We start from the raw sequence: 23,772 nt of genomic DNA, 5'->3' as shown, positions 1-23,772 counted from the left end.
TATGAACAACATAAATATGTGATCTTTTACAATGTGATATTAAATTTATTTATCTGTACTAAACATTGTGAAAGAAGTATAGATAAATATATTCTTTTTAATTTCTGTACTAAAAGTCAACATACCTCATTACAAAAAGTTATATATGTTTTTGTTCAGAGAACAGATGCCATGTTATTTTTGCATTTCTATTGCTGTAACCTTTGACGAGACAAAAGAGCATTTAGGCGTCCACACTCTTAAGTAGTTCTCAGTTCTAAGTGACTGATGACCTCAGATGTTAAGTCCAATAGTGCTCAGAGCCATTTGAACCATTTTTGTATTATTGTTGTGGGTATTGGTTTCATACCTACCTCGGCTATGATAATGCAATCACTATACTGTTCATAGTAGCTTTTCTGCATTTTTATTTTCTTTTTCATTATTAGGCCTACTCCTGCATTACCCCTGTCTGATTTTGTAGTTATAGCCCAGAACTCACCTGACAAGAAGTCCCGTTCTTCCCGCCACTGCACTTCCCTAATTCCCACTATACTTAACCTCAGCCTACCCATTTCCCTTTTTAAATTATTTAACCTTCCTGCCTGATTAAGGGATCTAATATTCCACAGTCCGCCCCATGCAATCCCTGTTTTATTTTTCCTTGTTATGACGTCTACTTCTTTAGTCCCCACCCTGAAATCTGAATGAGAGACTATTTTATTACCATAATATTTTAACCAAGAGATGCCCTCATCATTAAGCCACAAAGAGTAGAGTTGCACGCACTTGAAGGAAAAAAATAATAGCTTACAGTTAACTATTCACAGTAGCAGCACAGGAAGGATATGTTGGCTAATGTTAAAAGGCCAGATCACTCAATCATGCAGACTGGTGACCTCCTTCAGGAACAATGTGTTAGTCTGGCATCTCCACAGATAACCATCTGTTGTGTTAACACCTAGGGTACAACGATCTACATCACTGAGACACCCAAGCCACCCCACCTCAGCAAGGTCCACAGTTCATTGGGGAGGAGGGGGTAAACATTCACAATTTTATACTGCAACATATGTCTGCTTGTGTCTGTATATGTGTGGATGGATATGTGTGTGTGTGCGCGAGTGTATACCCGTCCTTTCTCCCCCCTAAGGTAAGTCTTTCCGCTCCCAGGATTGGAATGACTCCTTACCCCTCTCCCTTAAAACCCACATCCTTTCGTCTTTCCCTCTCCTTCCCTCTTTCCTGATGAGGCAACAGTTTGTTGCGAAAGCTTGAATTTTGTGTGTATGTTTGTGTTTGTTTGTGCGTCTATCGACGTGCCAGCGCTTTCGTTTGGTAAGTCACATCATCTTTGTTTTTAGATATATTTTTCCCACGTGGAATGTTCCCCTCTCTTAATTAAAATATATATATATATATATATAAAGGGAAAAAGTTGTTACCAAGGTTTTGAAAAGTTCTTGAGTTATTTACTTCAAAATTGTACATGATACTCTAATTTAATATATACAGGGTGGTTAACCCTGGATAGCTGATGCCAGTAGGAACAAAAATTACTAATGTTGTGTAGGTCGACAAAGTAAAATTTTTAAGCTACAGAAGCTTGGCGCCATGCGCTCCGATTGGCCACAGGATTGCTCTGTTGCTGGATGCTCTGGACAATGCATGATCATGAATGCTTTGCCTGTTGGAGATAATGATGTATCCAAGGCCGCTCGCATGCTCAGTGGTAGCGTGCCAGCCTTCCACTCTGGGGGGCTGGAGGCGAATCCGCCTGGGTCCCGAAACATCCATTGTAGTTTCATGATAAAGTGTACAGGGAACAAACTCGTCAACAGCTGTTGGTTCGCATATAATAAGTCTTTTACAAATTGTGTTGGCCCTGAAAAGGTCCTTTTTTATAGCTAGGACATTGTTTACTTAAAGCAGGTGCTTGAACTGGCGACCCTCTGACGCGACACAAGCTTGGTAATGCCAAATGGTGTTTTGCTGAACTCTTTCAAAGATTCTTGACATTGCCTTGATGTGATTGGCAGCATGTTGAATGCAATTCATTAAATCCTCTTCGTTTCTAGATGGTCCGTGTCTGGGTCGGTGAACTAGAAGCTTGGAGAATACCCACAGGAAGAAGTCTGGTGGTGTGAGATCTGGTGATTGCGGGGGCCATGTCCTACAAGCACCTCTGACATTTACGGCGGCCGTTGACGAGTTCATTTAAATATCTGTGCATAGCACGACTGTTATGTGTGGGTGCCCCATCATGCTGCAATCATATGCGTAGTCTTGTGTCCAGCGGAACATCTTCCAGTAGGCCGGGTAGAGTTTCTTGCAAAAAGTGAAGATAAGTTGAGTAGGTAGATGGACCAGCCCAATCAGATGGTCACCCACAATCCCTGCCCAAATGTTGAGCGAAAATCGTTCCTGATGTCCGTGGACGTACGTTAGATGAGGATTTCCCCTTGCCCAGTAATAAACATTTCGAGTGTTGTAAAGGTCATCCCAATGGAAGATGCACTCATTGATAAAGAACACAATGGCGTGGAAGTCGGGATCTTGTGCAACATGTCACAGAAACCACCAGCAAAATCCTAGCCTGTGTTCATAGTCCACCACAGGATTTAGGTTTTGGACAAGGTGGAAGCTAAATGGACGCTGGCTGCCATCCCTCAAAACCTCCCAGACTAAGCGATGAGTGACCGCCATATCGTGCTCAACTGCTCGAGTACTTGTCGTAGATGCTTCCTTGAAGTGCTTGAGAACAGTCTCTTCAAAAGCAGCATCCCGTCGTGTTCGAGGTCTTGCAGCATCACCATGATATCCTGCTAATGAGCCTGTTTCGACAAATTGCACGTGAATTGCTGTAAACGTTTGCGGGTGTGGGTGGCGTCTTGCTGGGTACTGTTCCTCATACAACCTTTGAGCTTCATGTGCATTACCGTTGCCTAGTCAAACAACAAAAACCATATCTCATTGTTCTTCAAATGAATACTGTGCCACCTTGCTTACTGTATGACTAAATCGCAGGTTAAGTGTGTGTGCTTGCTTACTGTATGACTAAATCGCAGGTTAAGTGTGTGTGCTCCAAAGTGAAGCTTACATGTGAATGCCTCTGACGTGAGGTGGAGACAAACAACAAGACCTATTCGACACGTGTGCTTATCATCTTGGGGCATTGACGGGGCAAGGGACATTTGTATGTGTTAACTGACAACCATAGCACTGCCCATCAACCGACAAATGGCAACAGGGCAATCCCATGACCAATCAGAGTGTGTGGCGCCAAGTCTCTTTAGTTTGAAAATGGTGCGCTGTTGACCAACACAACATTAGTAATTTTCGTTCCTACTGGCATCAGCTATCCAGGGTAAAAATTTCGTTACACATTTTTTCTCCACCCTGTATAATATGTAACTATATGAAACACATCCTATAAAACCAAAAAGACACATCACAAAGGAATTATCTGAATGTGATGGAACAACCAAAGGGATCCTGCAATGAACTGGTACCCCAGACCATCACTTGTCAGGTTGTATTGCAGGTGACAGTCAGGTGATACACCAATGCCATCTGGGGCATCTCCAGACACGTCTTCAGCCTGGAATTTCATTGACTGAAGTAGAACTGACTTCGGTGATGAATCCTAATTCAAAATTAGCCCCAAAAACCAGCAAAGATGTGTCTGGAGGTGGGATAGGAGGGCAGGACGAGGAGAGGAAGACATCTTATTAGAAAACAATGGAAACTCCAACTAGGGATATCACCACTGTAGGAAAAGATAGGTTGCTACTTACCGTAGAGATGACATGTTAAGTTGCAAACAGGCACAATTAAAAGACGCTAACACATAAGCTTTCAGCCACAGACAGCAACTCAGACCTGAATGCCACTGATCCGAGCTGCCAGAGCTGGCGGTCATAGGTGCACTTTTGATATTTCATTAACAATAGTATAAGACAAGACGAATAATAAAATGTTTTTGACTATTATGGTAATTCTTACCTTCAGTGCCTTGATTACCATTGGCTCAAACAAGCGGATGTAAGCAGCCAGTGAATCCTTGTCAGAACCCCTCGTGAAATTTTTCTGTAGGAATGGAGCTTTCCGGTCATTTCTCCTCCTTATATAATTCATCCACCTAAATTTCAAAGGTTTATCACTGTCACATATTTATCAACAAAACACACACTATGTCTGCTAAGATACTGACAGGTTATCATAAAGGAATTACTTTTATACATGTATCTCTGTAGTTCAACACAGGAAATTCAAATGAAAACTTACTTGTGGACAGGTTATTGCTCACAAATTACAAAGACCACTACACAAAAACACAGGAATGTGCATCGGGAAAAACAATTCATGAGATCACAGAGAAGATAGTGTGATGCATTATATATGTAATTTAATGATTGTGTCACTATGAAATAAGGCCACTTCTGTTTATTACCAGAAGAAAATATGGCCCGCATAGCCCAGACAAGCAGCTAGACAATTAAGTCACTAGTTAGGCTTTCTTCAAATGGTGAAGCTCTAGGAGTGGTCACTGTCTGATACACAAGAAAGTTGGTACAATGAATGAGCGATGTGATTCACTGAGATCGAGATAGAAGACACTCAGTCACCATGTGAGGTGGGCAAATGCCCTTGAACTATCCTAACAATTAGGAGTGAGCACCTGGGCATTCTGCGAAGGTACTGTTTTCATTTTATGCACAATATTTCAATGGCCAATCCAGTCATCTTCCCCAGTGCTGAGAGTTTTGCTGTTATATGCACTCGCAGCACTTTAAGAAGATGGCTGGGTCGGTGTTCGAAATATTGTTCATAAAATGGTAACAACAACTTTGCAGAGCACCCAGAAACACACTAGTAATCATGCATGCCAAGAAAACTTAAGGGATCATATCCTAACTTCTTTGTAATGGTATCACTATGGATTAATTCCCAAAACAACAGGTCTTTTCAAAGAAGAGCAGAGGAATGTAACTCAGGAGATGCCTCAGCCAAGGATAATCATAACTCTTTCCCACAACACATCAGAGCAAGCAGGGAAAATGTAAATACTATACAGAAGCCTAGCGACTGGAAACAGAACAAGACACACAGCATTAAGCCATACTGCCTGCACTCTGCTCTCTAATGAAATTGGGTTTTAAGTACCTAAGCCTCAGCCACACATCATGGGTAGTAGATGGAACAGGTCTGCTCCAGTTTTACCAGGTGTTGGTGCAATCCCGCCTCAATTATAGTTGCACGGTTTACAGCTAAGTTTGTCATGAGAGGATTCAGCTGGTGATAGGAACATACAGGACAAGTCTGATTCCCAGTCTCTATGTTGAGGCTGGTGAACCACCACTCGTAATCCAGTGGCAGATCCACATGGTGCACCGTGTATACCACCTACTGTCCACCTCATGATCTCCAGCATTCCATACTGTTGCTTGCTGTCCAATGGAATGATTATTTAGAAATAGGTAGGAACGGAATGAAGCCATTTGGGATTCGTATGTGGCAGGACTTAGTAGCTCTTAATGTGGACCATATTTCTGAGCTTCATCAAGGCTGGAGTCATTTGCCACACGGTTGATAAAAGGATCCAAAATTATTTTACATTTATCAGCATGCAAAAGGAATTTTACTCTGTGCTGTGTTTTTAAATCAATGTTTTACACAATTTTATCCGAGCACTGTGGCCGTATGGTTGTCTAAACAGATGGGTCTGCCCAGGTAAATGCATCAGCTGTGCTGTGGTGTTTCCAGAATGTGTTATGAAGATTTGGTTACTTCATACATTAACAGTGTATGATGCTGAATTATATGTGATCTTGAGGGCAGTGGAACAGATGCAGTGTCTTCCTGATACCAAATTCCTCATCCACACTGACTCGCTAAGTGCCCTTCAGCCTACCTATCACACTTATCGAGCACAAAAGTACACTCAGCTGATCCGTGACATCCTTTCCCACTTACAGAGGCAAAGCAAGGACGTGTCATTCTGCAGGGTACCAGGGCACATGGGCTTTCAGGATAACGAAGCAGAAGATGATGCAGCTAAGAGTGCCTGCACGGAAAATACAATTTCCAAATGTGCTGCCCCTGTAGTGCACTTACCTCACTGTTGAGGCAGAGGATCATGAGTCAGTGGGAGGAGGAGTGGTTAGAGTTGAGAGAAAGATGCACCTGGCAAAATCAATAGCGTGGCTGTGGCATTCCTCCTTCCAGCCAGTGCCTCTGGAGTAAGCACTGTTCTCTGATGCATGGATTCTTCCTCTGACAGGAGGATCCATCCGTATACAGTACTTATCGGGTACAAATATACCAAGCCATGAGGGCTGCACCCAACTTATCACCTAACTTGTGCTCTACTTCAGGAGACAATGATTCAAATGTGGTCTGTGTATCAAGTTTTTGTGTAATGTCTGGTGTTCTCAATAGTATCTTCGGTATATGATATAAACATGTGGATGGTAGCTTCATCTTTTATTTTCCAATTGATCAACCAAGCACAATTCCCTGTTACACTGTTTTCGATTTGTGTAGTTAGAGTCCATGTATATTAATCACAAACTGCCTTGAGGCTTATATCTTTTGATGTTCTCTGTGAAAGTGTAAGTGTGAGTGAGAGTGAGTGTCCCAGGGTGGTTGATGATTACATTTTATATTTCACTGTTTGGTGCATATTTTTCACAAATCAAAATGACATTCATCTCCCATCAATTGAGTATGTGTGCTGATGACTTATCTTTTGAGTGCTCTATACATACGACCACCATCACCAATCATGATGTGCAACCGATTAACAACTTGACAGAGGAAGGACAGAAGATTAGAATTCAACATCTCATCACCATCAAGTTCATTAGAAATGGAACAACAAAACAGTATGGCATGCAAAGACACAGCACAAAGGCATGGCACAAGTGGAGACATGTTTTACTCTTACGTGAGCTGCAATTAACTGTACAGATTTTAAAGTAATCATCTAAGCATCTGTCTAGGGCAATTTAGAGACACAATATAAAACTTAAATCCAGAATGGAACTTGAGCCACCATCCTCGCAAATGCAAGTACACCATCGTCCTGCAACATCACCTCACTCAGTATGTTGTATTGCGCATTAAAAGAACATCAAACCGAATTAATGATTTCAAAGACCTCCTTCCACCCAAATCAATTTTTGATTTCTTCTGCTCTGTCACATGGTGATTTCATTGGCCTTTTATACTTTCATGTTCCTCTCCAAACAGCTCAGCTGGTATACAATGCATTAAAAGCTGACAGTATCATTCAAGTGGTTCAACCAACTCCCTTTATGGACTTTAATCTTACTAAACGTGTGTCAGCAAAAATAATCAATTTTCAAAAGTATTATGTAACTGGATGGATAAAAAAATCTACTCTCCTTATGGTGGCAGGAGAACACATATATAATAGTGCCTTAATTTGCAAGTTTTCAGAGTCAGTGGTTCCTTCTTCTGAAAGAGGAAGGAAGAGGGATGACGGGAAAGGACTGGTGAGATTTAAGAAATGGGGAGAGTTCGGAAAAGTGACCCAGAATCCCAGATCAGGGGAAACTTACTAAGTGGTATGAGAAGGAAAGAGAAGATTTTTTTTTTTTATTCATCCAATTACATTATATTGAACATTTGTTGAATTCACTTGGAAGGTACATTTCAGCTATATTGGCACCTTACAGGACTGTTCCAGTGTTGGAGATTGCTATTCCTGATGAATGTCAACAAGTCCTTCAGCAAAATCATCAGTAACCCCATGGAATCAGTGCATGTAAATTCGAAATAGTCACTGGCACTTCCAGTCAGGGCACACATTATCATGAAACAGTAGTTCTAGCTGCCTTCCTTATTGCTAAGCAGTTCCAGAGGCTCACATCATATCCATATCTTGATCCATACAGACAAGAATTGCAGAGACCCTACACCAGTGTAATCCTATATTCTGCATAATTTCTGAACATACAGGTATGTCATCCTAATAGGAAATATGTTGTGCAGAAACAGAATGCTACCATCTTTATTATAAGAATAACCTCCACTATCGCTAACAATGGAACAAAAATGCTTGTTTGCTTTCAGTCTCTTACCTCCTATGTTATATTCTGGGACAACTCTGCACTCTCTGAGCATGTTCTTAAACTAGAAAAGGGTAAACAGACAGATCTGCAGTGACAGTTTGCAAACTTTGTGTAGGTTGTTGCTCAGGTATCTCAAAATTCTAACTCTGCAATCCCTGTACAGACACTAAATCATGGGATTTGTTGTTGGAAATATTGACTCATTCAGAAAAAACTGTAACATTCATTAAATGAACACAGGATGGAAAATGATTTTCACTTGGATAACATTTCCTTAAATATACAGATCGGTGTGTACTACTCAACAAGTTTTATTTTCAATAAGATTCCAGCAAAACTGAGAAAAGTTGGTCATATATCTCAACTCTTCAAATATTAAGCTGAAAGGTTTTACTGCGACACAGTCCTCCTACACTGTATAGGAGTTCCTTGCATCAGTTCTGAACTTCTCTCCTACTGCATTATTATTTCATATGATCTCTCACAATCATTTTTAATGTTTTACTGATTTTTTTTGTTTCATTTGTTTATAAATTTTTAATTAGCATTCTGCAACTTACTAAATGTAAAGTCAAAATTAGCAAATCTGATTCATGAAACATTTACAAAGTATCTAAATTGAAATTTATGGGAAAATAGCTCAGCCCTTAGAAATAAACACTGGTGTATGGCAAGGTGATGGCCTATCCCCAGTCCTTTTTAATTGTGTTCTAGAAAAAAACACACAGGATGAGAAATTGGAATGGATATAAGATTTCACCAGTAAGGTTGGAAAAAGGAAACAAAAATACTGGAATAAACTGCCTTACATTTGTGGATGTTTTTGCCATTCTTTCTCAAAATGTGACATCTGTAGTGACACAGATTAATCTTCTAGAAGAAATAGCCAATAGGTCTGATTTAAGATTTTCTGCAGGAAAAAAATAACATACATTAAAGATGCACCAATATTTCTGAACACAGACACTGGCCAAACAGAGGAGGTTAAAAAATTTAAATATCTTTGTGAGACAATTGAAGAAAATAGTCCATAAAAAAAGATGCTATAGAAGAAGGAATACATATGAGGTACCACCCAAAATATCCAAGAATTTCATTGCATGAGTCAAATCAGTAGCAGCACGGCATTCCACAGCTAAATGTCACAAGAGGCACATCTTAGCTACTGTGGCACAAAGATGCATCATCTAAGGTGCACGCAGTTGTGAGTTGTAGCGGTGCATGTCATGATGTGTTTCAGTGTTTCTGCGAATTATGAAATGGGTAATGTGAAGGAGCAATGGACCTGCATCAAATTCCGTTTCAAGTTAAAGAAAACTGCAGCTGAAAGCCACCGCTTGCTGCCAGAAGCATTTTGTGGGAATGCACTGATTCAAGCAAGAACATTTGAGTGATTCACGTACTTCAAGGAAGTCCAAGAATCTGTGGAAGACGGTAAACATTCTAGTCTGTCAACATGCGCAGCACCGGAATTGATCACAAAAGTGTGAGATGTGATCCACAATGACTGAAAGCAGACAATTCACGATGTTTGTGACAGACTTGGACTGTCGTACAGTACATGTCAATGAATTCCAGCCAATGAACTGAGGCAAAGTTTGTCCCTCGCCTTCTCAGCAATGACCAATGAAACCTCAGGTTCCCTAACCCGAGGTTTCATTGGTCAGTGCTGAGAAGGCGAGGGACAAACTTTGCTTCAGTTCATTGGCTAAGCTGCAACAAAGAGATGGTGAGTGTCCAAAATTCTTATCCAGAGTCATAACAAGAGATGAATCTTGAGTCTACGGTTATAACCGTGAAACAAAGCAGCAGTCATCACAATGGCAAACGCCAACTACTCCAAGGCCAATTAGAGTTCAAAAAGTTTGGTCACACTGTCAACAGGCAGTTTTATTGCGTGGTTTTGAGGTGACTGAGGGAAAATTTTTGGTGCAAATGGTCCGAGTTATGGAAAAAGAAAGACTAGTAGGTGCACCATGACAACACATCCATGCACACCTTACTCGTTGTGAAAGAATTCCTGGCCAAAAACAAAATGGCAACAGTCCACCAGCCTCCCTATTAGCCAGACCTAGCCCCATGCGACTTCTACGTGTTATCAAAGATGAAAATCATGCCAAAAGGGCGACATTTTGACTCAACTGAAGATGTCCAAATGGAATTTTACCGTGTACTGAACACCCTTAACCCTGCGGACTTCCAGGAATGCTTCCAAAAATGAGAACAATGCTGGAATTGTAGCATAAATTCCCAAGGCGACTACTTTGAAGGTCATTATGATTTAAATATATTCCCAAGGTGACTACTTTGAAGGACATTAGGATGTAAGTATAGTTTTCTGATTTTTGCAACGAAATTCTTGGATATTTTGGGTAACACCTCATAAAATGGGAAGAGCATAAATCATAACTAAAGTCCTTTACAATAAAAAATGCCTGTCTGAAATGCAAAAATAAGGCATTATAGTACATATAAATAAGAAATACAGTAGTAAGAAAATATTTAAGAAAATTATTAGGAAAATATTAGGCTCATGAAAAATTGCGGGAAGTTGGAAATTACAAAGTAATGATGAATCAAGACACAAAGGAAATGAAGACATTAGCTGCCAAAAGGCATTGATTTGAATCAATGGGGGAAGTTGAAAATTTGTGCTGGGCTGGGGTTCAAACCCATGTTTCCTGCTTACTAGGCAGATGCACTGACCACTGCGCCATGCGGTCACAGTAGTCACCATAACTGCATGGACTGCCTTAGCACGCCTCGTGTCAGACCCAAATTCTCAACTTATACCACACACTACCAATGCAGTGCCCTGCTTATTAGCCTCATTACTCACTGTGTCTTGCAAATTCCGATAGGGGTTTGACCTTGGTGTGCATCTGCACAGAAGGAATCAATGGCCATCATCATCATAATACATGGGCAGATAAAAGTGGCTTGGACAAGTGCATACAGCTGGATGTGAGTATATGCATATAACCACACCCTGTGGTGCGCACACTACAAGTACGCCTGCCATGTGATCTACACTGGTTCAGAGCATAGCGTGGGCTTTATCGATGATCGGCGTGAGTGGAGCAGTGCAAAGAGTGGAGCAGCAGGTATTCATGGTGGAAAGTTACATGGTAACAAAGTCAGTTGTTTGCTGAGAAGTTTAATGGTGTCTTTGCAAAGCTTAGTCTGAAAATGGTGCCAGACAGGCTCTGTTTTGAACAAGTCTAAAAACGTTCCGAAACATGCCTGCACACCAGAAAATGTAGCTGCAGTTCACCAAAAAATGCTTCAGAGTTCTACCAAATCAACCAGGCGTGAAAGATCAGAATATCACATCGATCATGTGAACAAATACTCTACCTGGACCTGTATGCGAATCCCTACCAAGTGTCTACTGTTCATGCATTAAAACCATCATATGTCCCTCAGCACCTCCTGTTTTGTGAGTGACTATTCATTAAGATAACAATGAATGGCTTCGACATGGATCTCTCATTTATGTCTGATGAAGTCTCATTTTACCCGAGTGGGTATGTTAGCTCACAGAATCACAGGTTCTGGGCAGTGGAGAATACACATAACTTCTATTAAACACTATTGGATGATCAGAAGTTTGGGGTCTGGTGTGCAGTGTCAACATGCCACATCATTGGTCTCATCTTCTTTCATCAAACCCTGACTTTTGCACTTTACATTACCAACGCTTTGAATCCATTTGTGGCAGCATTAACGGGGGAGGAGAAGACCTACAGTTACTTCCAACAGGATGGAGCTACTGCCCATACAGCTGACCGAACCTTGGAGCACATTTACGCAATATACATGCCTGACAGAGTTGTCGGCCAGTCTGATCACGGCCCTAGCTGGCCACCCAAGTAACCTGACCTGTCAGTGTACAATTACTTAACCTAGGGAGCCCTCAAGTCTAAAGGGTATTGCATCAAACCTCATAGTCTTCAAGAACTGTAGCAGAACTTTAAGTCAGATAAGACTGCATTAATTCCAGCAATCCATCTCCGATCCGCCTACAGGAACTTGTTGACCAGGTCCCAAAAATGCCAATAAATGAATGTTGGTCAATTTCAGCATTTTCTATAGTCACATTAGTACTGTATTTACTTTCATCTGCACTGTTTCTTTGTACCCTGGAAATCTGTTCCCTGGGCCCCTTTGATTTGCCCTACCCTGTATATGTGGCGTCTGTTCATTTGGACAAGTCCGAGAAAAAGAAGACAGTAATTTTTTGGACATTGATTTTGAATGCACGACAGTAATTAACCATGTCGTTGTTATGGTCTTCAGTCCAGAGACTGGTTTGATACAGCTCTCCATTGTACTCTAACCTGTGCAAGCTGCTTCATCTCCCAGGACCTACTGCAACCTACATCCTTCTGAATCTGTTTAGTGTATTCATCTCTTGATCTCCCTCTACGATTTTTACCCTCCACACTTCCCTACGATACTAAATTGGTGATTCCTTGATGTCTCAGAATATGCCCTACCAACCGATCCCTTCTTCTAGTCAAGTTGTGCCACGAACTCCTCTTCTCCCCAATTCTATTCAATACCTCCTCATTAGATATGTGATCTACCCATCTAAGCTTCAGCATTCTTCTGTAACACCAAATTTCGAAAGCTTCTATTCTTTTCTTGTCTAAACTACTTATCGTCCATGTTTCACTTTCATACAAATACTTTCAGAAACGATGTTAACAAATTTCTCTCCTTCAGTAACGCTTTCCTTGCCATTGACAGTCTTCATTTTATATCCTCTCTATTTTGACCATCATCTGTTATTTTGCTCCCCAAATAGCAAAACTCCTTTACTACTTTAAGTGTCTCAGTGCCTAATCTAATTGCCGCAGCATCACCTGATTTAATTCGACTACATTCCATTATCCTCGTTTTGCTTTTGTTGATGTTCATCTTACATCCTCCTTTCAAGACACTGTCCATTCCGTTCAGCTGCTCTTCCAGGTCCTTTGCTGTCTCTGACAGAATTACAATGTCATCGGCGAACCTCAAAGTTTTTATAACTTCTCCGTAGATTTTAATTCCTACTCCGAATTTTTCTTTTGTTTCCTTCACTGCTTGCTCAATATACAGATTGAATAACATCGGGGATAGGCTACAACCCTGTCTCACTTCCTTCCCAACCACTGCTTCCCTTTCATGCCCCTCGACTATTATTAACCATAATCTTCAAATATTAGTGTGATAAAAAGTCAACAGAAAATTGGATCCACAAACAAAAAAGGATTTAGAAAAAGAAATAATATAAAATCTGAAGAAACAAATGACAGAAAAATGTTTAGGGATAAGTATTGAATGAGGAAGGATTCAAAGGAGGAGAGCAAAAACAATTGGTCCGATATAGCACAGTGAACAGACAAAAAGAGTACTAGAAGAAAATTAAACAACAACAATTAATGATCTGAAATTGGCATGTCGCCTTACTCAGCCTGTCCAAGAAGAAAATAAATAATTAAAAAATATCTGTGTCAGAGTGAAATTACCAAATGTCTAAGTCATCTTATACCCTTACTGTTTTGACCATTATTCAATTATGCATACATAATGACATTTCATTTTCCTCTTTCTGAAGTTCAACAATTTTATCATGATCAGAAGATTTATGCCTGAACTTCACAAACTACAATATCAGTTCCTACACAGGAATGCAATAATTTAGGATATATGCAGTGGTTACTTACAAAGCACATTTTGTGGATGACATTCTACACTGTTTAATATTGAAAACTGGCAAATCATCAAACAATCAATATCAAAGTCATCAGAGTAGTAGCAAATTACTACAGCACATGTCTTGTGAAAGCAACAAAGAAGGTAAATATGGCAACAGGATAACCAAAAAGATCACACAAACAGTAGCAAATCCAAGTACAAAATGATTACAATAAATTGTGAAAAAGTGTAACTGCATATGGACCTTTACAGTATGAACCACAATTGTATAGAAATAAAAGGAAGGAAGATCAGGGTCTAAGTAGCACCAGCAATGAGGTTATTAGACAATACGCTTTAGACATGTATGTGCAGAAGTAAGTTGTTAGGGATAGAAATAACCAGCCATGGATTCTACAGTCAGGTCAGAAAGACTCCACTAAAGCTGAGCGAACTTCATGATTGTTTTAAAATTAATTGAAAGTTTTTTTGACAAATAAAAACTGAATAAAGACAAAAGGAATGTAAGGAGAGCACATGAGATGCATCCAATGAATTTGAAAGCAAAATTATGCTTACTGATCAAAAAAAAAAAAATCGCATAAAACTTTGTTGTTACATGACAACCATAAAATTTGTAAATAGAAGGTTCAGAGACCACAATGGTATCCAAATAGAGAATGACATAGAGAAGTTGGAAATATGGATTCAATATCGTAAAACTGTTTTGCTCTGAAAGATGTTACTACAGTTCCTCCTTTCATCCATCACATAAAAGCCCAATTGAAAGATATGGAGGTAAGTACCCACAGAAGACAAATCAAATAAAATTACTCAACAGAGGAAAGGCAACTGGCGTGATGACACACCTGGATACTTCTACATACATAATGCAAACGAACTTATTTCCCTTGTAGCTGCAACCTGTCAAATGGCACTGGAGAAATGATGTGTTTTCCACGTGGTTTGAAAAAGTTACAGATCACTCACCCTTTCAGAAAAGATTGTGAGACATATGTACTTAACTGCAGGAATCTATTGCAACAATACTGTGACATGTCCTATATCCTTGTAAAAAGAGATCTACGGATGAATAAAGCTACTACAACTACTACTACTACTATTACTACTACTACTAGCAATCTGCTGTAAAACTGTGGGACATGTTTCATGTTAAAGTATTATGACATAAATAGTGAACAAATGTCCCCTCAGTAGGAATCAACATGAACTCAACAAACAGTAGTATAGTAAAACTCACAGTTTATTCATGAGATCCACAAGACAGTAGATAATGGATGTCAGATTGATGTCATACATCACACTTTCAGAAAGCATTCAATACAGTCTATAATGTGAACTAGTAAACAAAACATGAGGTTATGGAACATCCAACCAGCTTTGTGACTGGATTCAGGACTTCCTGGATACAGGAATCAACATTCTATTCTTAAAGGGGCAAAAAACCTCAGATGCAAAGGCAGCTTCACAATGGAATGATAAACTACAATTATCAGTTCATGACATACAAACAAATGATCAAATGGATGACATAGACAGCTAGACAAAATTATTCACAGGTGATGATGATGATCATGATGTACATAGGAAAGTAGTAATGACTAAAATTGTAGGAAAATGCAGGCAGACCTACAGAGGAATGAAGCTTGGAACAATGACAAGCAATTGAATAACCCTCTCCCCTCTCTCACATACAATAAAACTTTGTACTGCCCTATGAGCTCTTAAAAATGTTGCATAAAATCAATACACAGCTCAATTAAAAAAAAAGAAAGAAAAAGAAAAAAAGTAAAGAAAAGACTGAGGCTTGAGTCCAGATAATTCACAAAATTTAAAATTTTTTTTCTTACTTATTTCCCTCCAAACTCATCAACCAAAGTAGTGAGCAGTTCACTTGGAGGGACCTCCTACCAAAGCATGAAGTCATGTGTTATTGAAGTTATCCACTGTGGACACGTTTCAGAGTGACTTTACCCTTTTTGACCTTAAAACTAACAATAAGAATTAACAAACATTTTGGCATACAATAGTAGCTTTCAATAAACTAAAGGCTTGTGATATGTGCTTGGCAATGACCAACAGTCAAAATTAGTTAATAGCACACACAATAAAGAGATCACAATCTGCTTGGACCATGTTTTCGTTCTTGTAAGATGATGATTCAACAAAACTGCATATATTAAACAGTATATGTTCTTTTTTCCCTTTTATGGCCTATGAGGACAATATAGACAAGGGCTGTAAAATGTAATAAAATAAAAGAATAAGAAATTTACATAAAACTTACGTAGACACTTCATCCTTGTCTGTCTTTGTGCAAGGGGATGCAATATTATCCGTAAGGCAACGGTACGCTGCTTGAAAACATTTACTGTAAAATCCATCAGATGAGACAGGAACCTGAGAGCCAAGAGGTGCTGAAGAAAATTTCTTCTCATCTGCATCCTCCCATTGTGCGCTTAGATTTGTACCAAACAGGCATTTCAGTAGCTGTTTACATGTACAAAGCAAAAAGTACTCATTACTCAGAGCATTTCTGCAGAAGCTTTTCAAAGTAATATCTACAAAACCTGAAATGTTAGCTGCACAACAGCAAATAATAAAACACACAAAATGTTCCAAGATTTAACAGTTCACAAAAATGGACACAGTTAACAGCAGTTGAGGAAAAAACTAAAAATAAATAGGAAACATAAATCTCATTGTTACAGGCTCATGAAACAGCTGCAATATTTATGAAATTTAGTCACAACTGGTTATAAGGTATTGACAGGGAAGAGGTGTGTGTTGGGTCAGATGGGCATCAGTGTTGTCAATGATTGTCATACCAATAATTAATAATGACAGTTTCTTATAACCACCTGAACCCCGTTCTGATATCACAGGATTCATACATTGTGACGTAAAACCAAGGCGTAAAACATCTTCCATCATTTCACATTCTCACACAATGGACACTCATTTCAGTAAGCAGCTTGATTCTTTGTTAACACCATGCAGTTGGCGTAATATTATGTCGTGCATTGAAAAGAAGAAAATGTGCCACCATAATATTACATTGCATAGCATTCCATTCTCCTTTTGCGTTTCAAACATAATTTTACTGTTCCTGCTAAAACCCATAGGTTCTCTAATGCTTTTAGTTCATCACTTTAGCACTGGATCACAGGACATAGCAAGGTAAAGCAATATACCAATATATATTTTTTTGAAACAATTTGCTTATGTTTGTTGTTTGTTTGTTAGATGTTCTATGGTGGTCTGTTATTTGTCTGTCATTGTTTTTGATGCCACTATTATTGGTTTTAGCTTGTTATCTTCTTTATAATCAAAATGGCATGTGATAATGATGCAAAAGTTCAAAAAAATTATTAAAGAAGTACTCGCTGAGACTATGGATGATGAATTTTTTTTTTGGGTTTCAATAGTGACAGTGATCATGGAATACCAGACTATAACCAGAGTCCTAGTACGTCTAATTTCTTCCTAAATCAATACGGAACGTAAAATTTTAAGCGATTGGTTCTGCAACATTCTGTATAATTTCATAATCATATTCAATTCAATGTCAAATGAAGGTTCACCATTGTCTGTGGACCCAGCCACTCAACATCAAACAGACCAGACTGAGTAACGATTCAAAGGATGATGGGAGTTAAGTGCATAAAACTCCAAACACTTTGGTATTTACAGCCTCTCATGGTGTGCCACACAAGTATTTGATCAGACTTGTAGAATATTTAGATTTTTTTTCCTCATTTTGTAAATGACAGTGTTATTTCAAATATGAAGGAACAAACAAACCTACGTGCTAGACAGAAGCTGACCATACTCAGAGCACAAAACAAATTAGGGGCAAATTCTGAAAGAAAATTCTGGCTATTACCCTCCACATGTTGATCAGTGAGATGCCAAGTATGGCCAGTCATTTTTGTAGTAATCCAGTGGTTAACTGCAGTTTCTGCCCCAATGTTATGCCAACGAATGGATTTTTTAATATTCTGTCAACATTTTATATAAATAACACAAAGCAAAAAAAGGAAGATGGAGTAGACTTCAGTGCCTTTCATCACGTTAGGCCTCTTTTGGATGCCTTCGTAAATAAGTTCAAAGAAAGTTATCAACCAGATGAAGCACTAGAGTTGGAGACACAAGCGATGGCAGTCGTGTTCAGGCTTGTTCTACATATCTACTTTACGCATTCTCTGATGTCCCACAAGCGTTCAGCAGTGTTCTTGGGGGCTGCGGTGAATGTTGTTGCCAATGCGGGCGTTAAACATAATTCTAGTGAGTTAATAGTGAATGTTTATTCTGCTTGCTGCGATTCGTCATGGGTGAGGGTGGTAGTAAGTGATAAATTCTGCACAAGCAAGTGAGTAACATAATTTGCAGTTCGCACGTTTTCTTCAAGCACAGAGCATGTGTGTGTGCACTTACTGCAACTGTCGCTTGCAACTGGCAACAATGCAATCCCCATCCATGTCTCGAGCTGCATGAACTGCCATTGTTCATGGATCACTGATGAAGATATGTGTCCTGTCAGGGGGTGTATAGGTTTCAAAGTTTATATGGCTAATTAGCCGAGTAAATATGGATATTCATTCTTGCAGCATCCAAAATTGGCTACATATCCAACCTTGAGGTTTACCATGGAAGGGACAACACTGGTTCTACAGTAGTGAAGCAACTGCTCAGCACACTCCAAGATAAGAACCACAAAGTATAAGTTGACCGATTCCACATCGTTGCTCAGCTAGCTGAAGAATTGGCTAAAGCTGACACTGATCTTGTGGGAACTGTAATTCAAAAGAGAAAAGGATTGCCCAAGGCTCTCAGAGAGGGTAAAACTCGAGAATGGTGAATAATTTTTTTGTCGTAAAAATTATCTGCTAGCATTGTGGTGGAAAGACACGAATGATGAGTGGATAGTAAGTACCAGGCACACATCCTCAGTGCTGCCTGTTGCCACAAGAGAAGGTAACAAGAAAATGAAACCAGTGGCAGTGCTGGATTACAACAAACATAAAGCTGGTGCAAAACTTTTTCATTAGGATCTTTCATATGGACCACCTGACCACAAAACAGTGACTTGGTGGAGATTGCCTGGCTTCCACTGTATAATTACAGCAGCATCCAATGCTTGAATGGTGCACTATTGAGTGAATGTGATAAAACTGAGCACTCCGAAGTTTATAAAGGAGATCTGGGCTGCATTAGTCTTGCAGAGAGAAGAGGCAACTGAGGTTTTTCATGGATCGCTCGGTTGTACAGAAACATTTTCCAAACTGTATGAAACTGGTAGAAATGAAGAAGAAAGCATGTAGATGATGTGTAGTGTTTAATGAGAAGCAGAAGAACATCACAGGGAAACATGGGATGAAAGACAGCTCACATAAGCGTAGTGAGTGTAATGTAGGTTTGTGTGTCACCCCATGTTGCAAACTTTACCACACTGTGATTCTTAATGATAAATAGTTGATATTTATGTAGGTATGAATGATGTGAAAAAAGTGTAATTAATGTCTTTTAAGTGTTACCTATCAAGAACAGAACCAACTAAACACTTCAGTTAACAGTGTAACAATGGCAGAAGTAGCCTTGGTAACTTGGTTCTACTGTTGATGCTTAAACTAAATAAATAACAAAAATCAATTTTTCACAAACTTCTTTTTCTGGAAGTTAGTATGTAATCCTCAGCTTCACCAGCTTTATGTTTCTTTAATCCAGCACTGCCATTGGTTTCATTTTCTAATAACCTTCCCTTGTGGTAACTAATGTGTGCCTGCTATTTATCATCCATCTATCCCTCTTTTCTTTCCATTGCAATGCTAGATCATCATCCTGAAAACAATATATCCTCCATATACGCACTGTTGCCCATGGTGTGCCACACAAGTACTTGATAAGGCTTGTGAATATTTAGATTTTTTTCCTCATTTTGTAAATGACAGTGTTATTTCAAATATGAAGGAACAAACAAATTTACATGCTAGAGGGAAGCTGACCATACTCAGTGCAGCTCCACATTTCATACTGTACTTGCTCTGTTCATATATCTCACATGAAACTTACTCTATAGCCATTGAAAGTTTGATGAAAATAGTGCGAATCAGCTAGTGAACACGGCGTGGCACACAGCTAAGACCTCAGCATCATAAGTGTTACAGAAAATTATACAAATTTGTAGCACACTGCCCTCTCATACCACTCCAAATGATGGCAAGCACCAACAGTAGAACCAAGTTACCAAGGCTATTTCGGCCAGTATTGCAGAAATAAGATCCTACATAATGCAGGATTCTGCATTAGAATGCCACCTGCGCTCTTCATCTCAGTCCATGTCATTTGCAATAACTCAAAACAAATACAGTGCCAATGTCCGCAGCTCATGGTCTCGCGGTAGCGTTCTCGCTTCCCGAGCACGGGGTCCCGGGTTCGATTCCCGACGGGGTCAGGAATTTTTCCTGCCTCGAGATGACTGGTTGTTGTTGTGTCGTCCTCATAATCATCATTCATCCCCATCACGGTCGGAGGAAGGCAATGGCAAACCACCTCCACTATGACCTTGCCTAGTAAGGCAACGCAGGTCTCCCGCGGCACTCCCCTACGCTCTGTAAAGTGTAAAGAAGTATGGGACTCCTCCTCCTCCTCATCATCATCATCATCATCACAGTGCCAATATTTCGCTTGCAGCATCCAACAGCCACAACACATAACCTGAATGATAACATGCTGTCACACTGGCTGTCATTGGAGAGGTTAAAATGTTTTGTTTTGCTTTCATTAATGTGCAGTTTTGGCTAAGAAGCAGCTCATGCACCCCTCCGTGTCATCTGAATTTGCAAAATCCAGACCCAAACCCTTTTGCTTGTTGTATATCCTCCAATTTCTTCATTTGTTCTCATCCACAAAAAGGATCTTGAGCTTGTGAAAGTTAGGACTTGGTTAAAACATTTGTATCAACTGAACTGGGAACAGTTTCTCCTGATCTTAAAAACTAATCTGCTTATCTTTCTCTGCATAAATTTAACATGACTTGAAAAATCATTGGTTGTTCCAACAACAACAAAATTCTATAAGACTAAATAAATAGTGAGAATTACAGAAAACAATAAAGTTTGCTTGAATTTAATGTACAAGAGATTTCATTCTGTGGGGTTACAAAGGTCCGACAATGGATGTGCATATAGCATGATGTACAAGGTGTGAAAATATAATGGGAAAAATCATCTTACATACAAGTAAGTTATGTGTATAATGTGAAAGCTGAAAAATGGAAGACAATAGTGTAATAAATGAAGTGACTGGAATAAACAAGCCTTCTTTTTCGATATTAATGCATCAGTTTTCAAACTAAACAACAAATTAAGAACAAATGTCAAAATTGTATAAAACTAATGGAAAACATCTATCAGTATTTAATAGTAGTTTCATTTTGGTGATCATTTTCACCAAAAAAATAATATTTTACATGAAAAAACTACTACCTGTTGAACACATTTAACAGTTGCAGTGGGAGCTATAATCACTGTTAGACGTAGGTATGAAAGAATTTCTTCTGCTAGCCTTCCTCCTTCATGTAAAGTTGCTATCTCCAGAAGTTGTGAAAGAGTTTCTAGTGTTGCATTAAGTAAGCAGACAAACTTCTGACTTGCACCAGAGTCCAAAGTGATCTGAAAGAGAATAAAAGTAAGCCATTATTACAGTGGTACAAATTACGACAGACAAAATAACATTCGCAGTCGTACAATGCACATATTCTGTTCAAATTTGATATACTGCCAGCAGTGCACAAAAGTAAACATAATGTCCCCAAATAGTTCATTTGAAATGCTGTAACGAATATATGTGCACAACAAACAGGTATCAGTTACATACGTGTTTAACCACTCTGTTTTTATATTCTGATTACTAAACTATTAATGTTATTAACAACAGGTGACAAATTTGAAACTTGGTTTATTTTAGTGATATTCTTGGATAAAATTCTTTCAGTTTCATCGCCACATTAGGATTATGTCTACATCATTACACTCCTATTCACATATAAGTGCCTGGTACTGCAGTCATCAAAGCACTTTCGGACTATTTCTGGACTGTTCTACTCTGGAATACCACATGGAAAAAATGAACACCTAAATCGTTCAAAACAAGCTCTGGTTTCCCTTATTTTACCACAATGCTATTTCTCCCTATGCATATGGGAGTCTACAAAATATCTAGCATTCAGGGGAGAAAGTTTGGGATTGAAATTTCATGAAAATATCTTGCCACAATGAAAAAGTCTTTGTTGTTAATGACTTCAACATAAACTTCGTTTATCATATACTGGCCGCTGTCTCCCCCGATGCTGCAATAATACACAAATGCCCTTCTCTGAACTTTTTTGATAACCTGAATCCAAGGACGCCGCCTCCCCTCCGCGCCGCTGTGGTCTGATGCAGACAGCCATAGCCATATATCCTCTGGTGTACAGTTCAGAGCACAATGTTGCCTTACCGTCACTAGGCCATCTTCTACAGGACAATGGCAGATTCCATGGCTGAGTTTGTTACATGCTCAGTTACACAAGATGACCACGGGGGCTGGCACAGTATTAGGAGACCCTTGTTATGCAGTGCCATTGGCACAGATGGTGGTGCAAGGACAGTTGCACCAAGAGGCTCATTTGCTCATCAAGGTCCCAGAGATCAACAGCCTCAGCCAAGGAGACTGAATGGTTGTAAATAATAAACTATAAAGGGTCTTCTGCTGCCTCCATACATGTCTCTGGTGCAGAATCTCTCACACACTTCAAGCCATCGCGAAACTCCGTCACAATAAGTAGGTGCAAGTCATCAAAAACATTTCACATTCGGAGGAGAAAGTTGGTGACTGAAATTTCATGAAAACTTCTCAACATAACAGAAAACGTCTTTGTTTCAATGATTTCCATTGAAGACCATTCATATTTATAAGTCATATATTGTCAGTGAAATATATACATCACTGACTTCGCATCTTCAACTTCTATCAAGATCAAACTCGACAAGAAATCTCTACACAGAATGAATGAACCCATCTACAGGTAACATTTGCAACAAAATGGAAAGGGCAAATTACTACTCACCATAATAGAGGTGGTGTTGAGTAGCAGACAGACACAATGAAAAAGACTGTTCATATATTGAAGCTTTAAGACAAAGTCCTTCTTCTGCAATGGAAACACACACAAGCACAATTCACACACATATGGCCACTGTCTCAGGGCACTGTGCTGTAGAGGACCTGGGAGGAGGGGGGGGGGGGTGCTTAGTAGAGGAGGGGAAAGGACATGTAGGTGGGTTGGCGGGACAGACACGTGTTGTAGTAATGGAGTGGGAGCAAAGAAAGAGTTATGTAGGTGGGAAACAGGGGCCAGTGAAGGGTTAGTCCAGGGGAGTTAAAGGAACGGAGGATGTGTTGCAGGGAGAGTTCCCACTGACACAACTCAGAAAAGCTGATACTGCTAGTACAAATCTAGATGGCACGAGCTGTGAAACAGTCGTTAAAAGTGAAGCACACAACACTGGGCAGCATGCTCAGTAACTGTGTGGTCCAGCTGTCTCTTAACTATAGTTTTTCGGTGGCCATTCATGTGGGCAGACAACTTGTTTTATGATGCACATGTAGAAATTGGTACAGTGGTTAAAGCTTAGTTGGTAGATGACATGGCTGCTTTCACAGGTAGCCCTCCCTCCAACAAGGCAGGAGATGCCTGTGGCACAACTGGAGTAGACAGCAGTCATGGGATCTATGGGCCAGGTCTTGCAGCTAGTCCTACTGCAGGGGTATGAGCCATGGGGGCAAAGGCTTGGGAGCAGGGGTGGAGTAGGGATGGAAAACAATATTGCATATGTTAGATAGGTGGCAAATATCACTGTGGAGAACAGGGTATGGCAGAGGGGAGGTCATTTCTCATTTCAGGGCATGACAGATAGTTGAAACTTTGGAAGAGAGAGTGAATCAGCTG

General features: G+C 39.7%; 1 protein-coding gene across 1 annotated transcript in view; it reads right to left on the bottom strand.

The window, feature by feature from the left end:
• LOC126229606 (huntingtin-like) overlaps positions 1–23,772 on the bottom strand; it is a 549,560-nt gene that overhangs the window by 291,950 nt on the left and 233,838 nt on the right. Inside the window, exons 20-22 of the mRNA XM_049942347.1 lie at positions 21,269–21,454; positions 16,069–16,271; positions 3,985–4,120 (exon numbers count right to left, since the gene is read on the bottom strand). Coding sequence (XP_049798304.1) covers positions 3,985–4,120; positions 16,069–16,271; positions 21,269–21,454 — 525 coding nt within the window. The remainder of the gene's footprint in view (positions 1–3,984; positions 4,121–16,068; positions 16,272–21,268; positions 21,455–23,772) is intronic.

This window comes from Schistocerca nitens, unplaced genomic scaffold (assembly GCF_023898315.1).
Source record: "Schistocerca nitens isolate TAMUIC-IGC-003100 unplaced genomic scaffold, iqSchNite1.1 HiC_scaffold_376, whole genome shotgun sequence".
NCBI classification, from domain to species: domain Eukaryota; kingdom Metazoa; phylum Arthropoda; class Insecta; order Orthoptera; family Acrididae; genus Schistocerca; species Schistocerca nitens.
The sequence above is the reverse complement of the archived record's forward strand: the minus strand, read 5'-3'. Positions and strand labels throughout refer to the sequence as shown.